Here is a 6757-nt window from a genome sequence, read left to right as displayed (position 1 = left end):
AAATGCGCGTTTGGTTGAATAGTGCCATGTGCTCGGAGAAACAGAGTGGGAAAGGAGATGCTAAGTGTTATGAGTGAACTAGGGCCCTTCCCCCCCCCCCCCCCAAAAAAAACACACACACACAAAAACAACAAAACACACACACACACACACACACACACACACACACACACACACAACCAAACAAAACCCTAAAGATTTTCTCCGAGGTCCTGACAACTGGACCCAGCCTCTCCCACCCTTGGGAGCCAAAGAAACCCTGAAGTGTGGGGGACTGAGGAAGAGGGTTTCGCTTGGGGGGTGACTAAGGCTGGGCTAAGGAGAGGAGAGCCTGTGGTGGAGCTGTGGTTGGGGGATGTGGGTTTTGTGGCTGAACTTGAAGGTCAGATAGGAAACTAGAATCAGGGCTGACAGGCAGGGTGGAGTTTATAGGTCCAGGAGGGGCTCGGGAAGCCAAGGAGCTGATAGGGCTGGAGAAAGTTTGCTCACATTTTACTATTATGGAAACTGAGGCACAGAGCGGTTACTTCTGTGAGTGGAGACCTGCCACAAACTCAGGCGCGTTTGCCCAGTGGACGTTCAGGGAATGATAAAGGCCTGGAAGGAAGCTGGGCCCCTGACCACCATGCTCTGCATCTCCAGCCTGCAGGCATTTCACTGCTGAGCTGGTGGGGGCCTTGGGAGTAGCTGACACTGCCCAGTGAGAAATCAGCAGGTGCTGTTGTGAGAGGCTTCTTAGCAAGGAGGGTCCTTGATTAGTGAAGCCTGAGGTGGGCCAGCCCCCTGACATGGCTTGGAAAGAGCTCTTGAGCAGGCTTGGGAGAGGCGGAGGCCCGGACGCCATGGCCAGGCTGAGGCCAGATGGCAATCTCCCTGACTAAGGGGGACGGGTGTCATGTGGGCGAAGAGAGGTGTGCCTGTGTGCCTGTGAGAGGGAGACCTGGGCTGGGGTCACCACGGTGACTTAGGCCCTGCTCTTAGGAAGCCTCCAGTCTGGCGAGGGAAACAGACCCATCCCCACGTGACAACCACAGTGAATGGGGCTGTAATGGGGAAATGGAAGGCAGAGGGATTGGGAATGGGATGGGAGCACCCCAAGGTGCAGTGGGGGCCATGAGGAGTGCCTGACTCATCCTGGAGGCAGCAGTGTCTGAGCTGAGACTGACAGGGTGTGGCAGAGCTGGTCAGAGGCATTCAAACCTGTCTTCCGTGTTCTCTGTGCATACGACCTCTGCCTTGGCCCTCTCTCACCTTCTCCTCAGTTTGTGTTGAATGCCAACCATGTGCCAGGCCCTGCCTGAGGCAGACAGGGCAGTAAGGATGAAAGACAAAGGAGGGAGGCAGAGGGAGGGTTAGGGAAGCTTGAGGAATTCCCCCTGAAACTCAGCCCCACGGGGGCAGGGATGTTCTTTGACGTGCTTGTCACTGCGTGCCCAGCGCCTAGAGCAGAGCCTGGCCCACAGCACGTGGAATGAAGGTAATGAGGGGCTGGGCCGGCGCCCTGAGAGGAAGTCAGGGAGATGGGCCAGCTTGGGGCTGGGGAAGACACCTAGGAAAGAGCAATGACTGAACAAAGCCCTTAGGAGAAGCAGGAGTTTCAAGAGCAGGGTTGGGAGAATGGCATGACAGGCAGAGGGAACAGACATGTGGAATGTCCTGAGGAGGAAAGGTCTGGTGGCCTGGAGGATCTCAAGAAGGGTCCTGTGAAGTGGAGTAGCTGAGATTGGGCCCCAAAACATAAGAATATGGATCCAGACACTATGGCAGTGGGGAACCAAGAGAATTCTAAGTGGAGACCCTTTCAAAAAAAATCCCAGAGCCTCCTCCATCTACTGTGTGTGTACAAGAGGCTCCATCAATGATATGGGACATAGGCCTTCAGCCAAAACCCTTGGGGAAAACACACCTCTGTCCAGACCTGTCTGGACTTGGGGGGCTGTGCTACATATGACGCAGCCCCAGGGGGCAGGTGGTGCTCTGCAATGAAGCAGCATCTTTCCCACTAAGCGGGGTGATCGAGGATCATCAGGAGCCTCATGTGCACTGTGTTGGGTTGTGCTGATAGTGAGCCTGGCCCTACCCTCTCCCCTCCCTTCAGTTTCAGAGCCTTTGGGTGTGGAAAGGGATCTGAAGGTAGACCAAAGGCTTTTTGATGGGGGACGCTCAGTAAATATTTGCTGGATGAATAGAGGATGGATGAGCTGCACCCCTGCACTCCCTCCCTCCCTGGCAGACCTGGGGGAGTCAGGTAGGTAAAGCCATGATCACTAGGTAATCTGTTTGAAGCTGGAACAGGTAACAGGGCTGGAGGTCAGCTGATGCCAACCCCTGATCCTCAGGACCCCAGCCAACTACACCTGGTGAGACTGACCTCCCATTTCTGGTATCAGATGACCCCAATCCTTGGGTGCTCCAGATTCCAGGGTGACCCCCTGGAAATCCTCAGTCTTGGCCAACAATCCCTTGCTTCCTGGGTGACACCGTGCCTACCCATCAGGCCCCCTTGAAGTTCATTGTGTAGCCCAGTTCCCTCCCTCAGCTGACTCCAATGACCTCTTGCCCCTGACTTCCAGGTAACCCACAGGTGACCTCCAAGCCCTGTCCCTCTTGCTTTCCAACCATGGGGTAACTCCCCTGACAGCCCCAAGGTACCCACACTCACATGTCTTCTCTGGGAAGCCATTGCCAGGGGCAGGGATGGTGCTGGGGCTGCTGCTGCCTGGCAGATGAGAGTGCTGGTGCTGGCGGCGGGCGGGCAGCGTGCTGGAGGGGAAGACGCAGGTGCTGGTGAAGAGCACGTCACTAGGCAGGCCCGTCTCCAGGCTGGCGGAGTTGGCAAAGCTGGGCTCACGCCGCCCACTGCATAGACTCTCGTCAGACAGTGTCCGCTGAAGACTCTTCTGTGGCGACTGCTGCTGAGATAGGGGAGGGACACAGGGCATGGTCGTGGCCTGGCCCATGGTCACCGTTCTCAGAAGTGCCTTCCTGTCCTGGACGTCTGTGGCTCTTACCCACCCAGCATCCATTTTTGCCCCTTTCTGGTCAAAGCACCCCAGTTTCCCCCTGAGGATTCCTCCTCCACTACTTGGAGACCACTCAGTTCTGCCCTCTAGCTCCAGGTAAGGTAAGGGAGGTGGTGGGGCCTGAGCTGGACCAATGAGAATGGGTCACTGCTGGGGACCACTGGGGACAGAGCGCTGCCTTCCCTAGTGCTGTGGGATACAGCACTCTCCATCCCCACAAGAGAGTGCATGCCTGAGAGCAAGACCAGTCAGGGGTAGGCGGGGACAATAGTGGGTGTAGAGGGACCAAGGAACCCTGCCTCCACTTTTAGTGCCCGAGGTTGGGCTCCATGAGGCCTCTGAGAACTTTCCTGTCACATGAGGTCCTCTAGTGTGGAACAAATCCCTGCCTGCCCACCAGGCTGGTTTACACCGTGCCTTTGGCCTGACTGATGATGTGATGTCCCGAATCCCTGCCACAAAGCCACATACACCCAAACAGGGCCGGCAGGGGTCAAAGGCCAAGGACCTGCAGGAAGAGGCTGGAGTGGCCGTGGGAGGTAGGTTCTCTGCCCTCACCCCCCCTTGCAGCCCACTTCGTACTCCTGCATCTCTCTCCTGGTCTGGTGCCAGGTTGTCCATGATGATGAGCTTCTTCAGGTCATCCTCGATGGTGGACTTATAGTTCTTCCGTGGGGAGCGAAGGTCGCGGAGGGATGCTCTCAACCGTGGCTGCCCAAAGACATTTTTCGTATTGGTGTCCACCTGCCTGGAACAAGAGATCAGAGTTAGCAGGGTCTTGGGGAGGCGGGAGCTGTGTCTCAAAGCTGTCCTAACTCGAGAAGGCCCGACGCCACTGGGCGACGCCGCAGCCTTCTTTATCTCACCTGGTATGACAGGAGACCTCGTTTGTTCTCCATTCACTCACCCCACAAATGCTTCCCAGGGACCTACTCTGCGCCAACCTGCTGCAGAAGGAACGCAGCAGTGAGCATGGAGCCGCCCTTCAGTCAGGAAGCCTGACAATGAGCAAACAAACAGAGATCCCAGAATGTGCTGTAGAAAGAGGTGTCAGAATGGCTTTTCTGAGGGGTGGCATGGGAACAAGAGTGGTGAGCCTGAGGACTGGAGGGGTGAAATGGGGAGGGCAGTGTGGTGGGAGGTGAGGTCTGGGTGGGGGCAGGGCAGACTGCACGGGACTCATGAGTCACTGTGGGGACTTGGAGGCATGCGGGGAGGCTCTGCAGTTCTGAGCTGGCGAGTGTGGGGTCCTGATTTGCCTTGTAGAATTGCTCTGGTTGTTGAACATAAAAGTGACCTTCACAGAGGTGGGGACAAGAGGGGAAGCAGGGAGACAGCAAGGAAGCTCCTGCAGGTGAGATGAAAGTGGCCCAGACCAGGACTTCTAGCCACAGAAGAGGAATGAGACCTCACAGAGGGAGAACCCCTGGGCGACTGGTCCCCAGCAGTAAGTGCCAGGCCACAGGCAGCAGATCTCTGGCCTGGGTGCTCTAGGAGCTGTCATCAGCTTTCCTGGCCTGTTTCCTCATCCTTACATGGGGTAAGGGAGCTCATACACTGTGAGGTAACAGGGTCTAGAGATGAGGCTCCTGTAACCTGGGCAAGGGCCTGGAGCCCCTGACTTTCCCATCTCCGCTTTTCTACTCTGCCTTTCATTCTACAAGTTGGTCCGTGAGCTCGAGTCACTGATCACTGCCCAAAGCTGACCCCATACTGCCTTCCAGAATACTCTGTGGTCTAAAAGCCACTGAAGCACAGTCTAGGTTAAAGGCAGGAGCCCTGAAGACGCAGGCTTGGAGTTGAGACCTGACTGCTTGTTCTTTCTGTGGGACCCTGGGCAAGTCACACCATCATTCTTTTTTTTTTTTTTTATTATTAGTTAAGGTATTACAAATGTGTCCTTATCCCCCACCCCCCCATTAACCCTCAACCTCCCCCCTCACACACACTCATGCTCCCATCCCCCTGTTGTCCATGTCCATTGGTTTGGCTTATATACATGTATACAAGTCCTTCGGTTGATCTCTTCCCCTTCCCCTCGCCCTCCCCTACTTCCCTTCTGGGGATTGATAACCTGATCGCTGTTTCTCAGTCTTTGGGCACACCATCATTCTGACCCTCAGGTTGCTCACCAGGAAAACATGCTGACCTTATGGAATTGTAGAGTTTGCTGCAAAGCACTTGTGGGCATTTGACCCAGAGTGATGCTTGGGAAAATGAGGGCTGCCCTTGGAACAGTTTACCTGGCTGACCAGCACCTTGAGCTGCTCCCTTATCCCCGCTGCTGGCTCCACAGGCCACTACTGGATAGTGCCCTTAGCCCTACCCTGGGTTTTGGGGTCATTGCTCTTGGGACTTCCCCTGAGGCCTCCTCCTGCCTTCTGATTCTAGCCCAGCCTTTGGGTTCAAGTCTTATTTCCCTGGTGAAAACTGGGTCTCTGACCTGAGGAGTTGCTAGGAGAGAAGAAGCAACAGCTACCAGGAGCAGTCTTCACCATGCAGCAGGCATCATCCCCCATCCCGAGGACTTCCTGTGTGCTGTTGAACTTGCACGGCAGCCCTCCCTGGGAGCCACTGTTACTGTCACCCCCTTCAATAGATGGGAAACGGAGGCACCAAGAGGTAAAGCAACTTTACAGTGCTTGTCTGGTGAGTGGAGGAGTCAGGATCCCTGTCAAGACCACCAGGTTGCAGAGCCTATAGGTGTCACTGCCATGTTTATATCACAAAGATGGCATGCAAACGACACACATTTGTGGCACATAGTCACATTTGGTTTTAAAATATACTTTCATATGTAGAAAAAAATTCTGGAAGAAATGATGAACCATGATTACTTCTGGGAAATGGGAAAATAAACTTCATCTGATGCCCTTCTGTCTGAATTTATTTTACCATTAGAAACCCAGTGCACAAATTCATGCATGGATGGGGTCCAGCTGGCCCCAATTGGGGAAGATCAGGGCCGGGAGGCTGGGAAGAGGGGCCACTGGCAATTGGCCGGCGGGTCCCACCCCTAATTGGGGTGAGGGGGGCTGATTTTGGGTGGGGCTAGCTATGGGAGGGGCTGTAGGCCAACCAGCCCTGCCTCTGAATGGGGTGGTGGTTGGCTGGCCGGCCCTGCCCCCTATTGGGGTGGTGGGTGTGATCAGGGGCAGGGCCAGCGAGGGGGAAAGGGCTGTGGGGGGTTGGCCGGCCGGCCCCACCACCTGATCAGGCCAGTTTGCTGGCTGCAGTGGGCATCATAGCAACCAGTAGTTCCAGTCTACAGCATTCCGATTGCGGCATTACACACACACACACACACACACACACACACGTTATAACAACAACAACAATAGTAACAGTAATTAATTTTTAAAAAGCTGAAACCCTTCTCACAGCCAATTGGCCTGGAGGTCAAATCCCCTCCAGTGTTACCTACAACAATCAAGGCTTACCTACAAAAAGACTGTGCACAAAGACCACAAGGGGGTGCACCAAGAAAGCAAAAAAAATGTGGAGACAAAGAAACAGGACACAAATGACAGAAATGGAGGAAACAAACTGATGGATATAGAGTTCAAAACCACACTTTTAAGGTCTCTCAAGAACTGTCTAGAAGCTGCTGATAAATTTAGTAAGGCCCTCAAAAAGACTGGTGAGACCGCCGATAAATATCGTGAGATCCTCAAGAAATCTAATGAGACCCTTGATGTTGTGATAAAGAACCAACTAGAAATTAAGCATACACT

At 54.5% G+C, this 6757-nt stretch overlaps 1 protein-coding gene across 4 annotated transcripts in view; it reads right to left on the bottom strand.

Annotated features, from left to right (window-relative positions):
• The window catches only part of SIPA1L3 (signal-induced proliferation-associated 1 like 3), a 120841-nt gene that overhangs the window by 11570 nt on the left and 102514 nt on the right, over positions 1 to 6757 (bottom strand). For 3 of the 4 annotated variants that reach the window (XM_006773127.2, XM_015570069.1, XM_006773129.2), the window contains 2 exons: positions 3606 to 3771; positions 2663 to 2915 (listed from right to left, as the gene is read on the bottom strand). In XM_006773127.2, the coding sequence (XP_006773190.1) occupies positions 2663 to 2915; positions 3606 to 3771 (419 nt within the window). The remainder of the gene's footprint in view (positions 1 to 2662; positions 2916 to 3605; positions 3772 to 6757) is intronic. The other variant, XM_006773128.2, reaches the window with a different exon arrangement.

Source organism: Myotis davidii, unplaced genomic scaffold (assembly GCF_000327345.1).
Source record: "Myotis davidii unplaced genomic scaffold, ASM32734v1 scaffold166, whole genome shotgun sequence".
NCBI classification, from domain to species: Eukaryota; Metazoa; Chordata; class Mammalia; order Chiroptera; family Vespertilionidae; genus Myotis; species Myotis davidii.
This window is presented reverse-complemented; position numbering and strand designations above follow the sequence as displayed.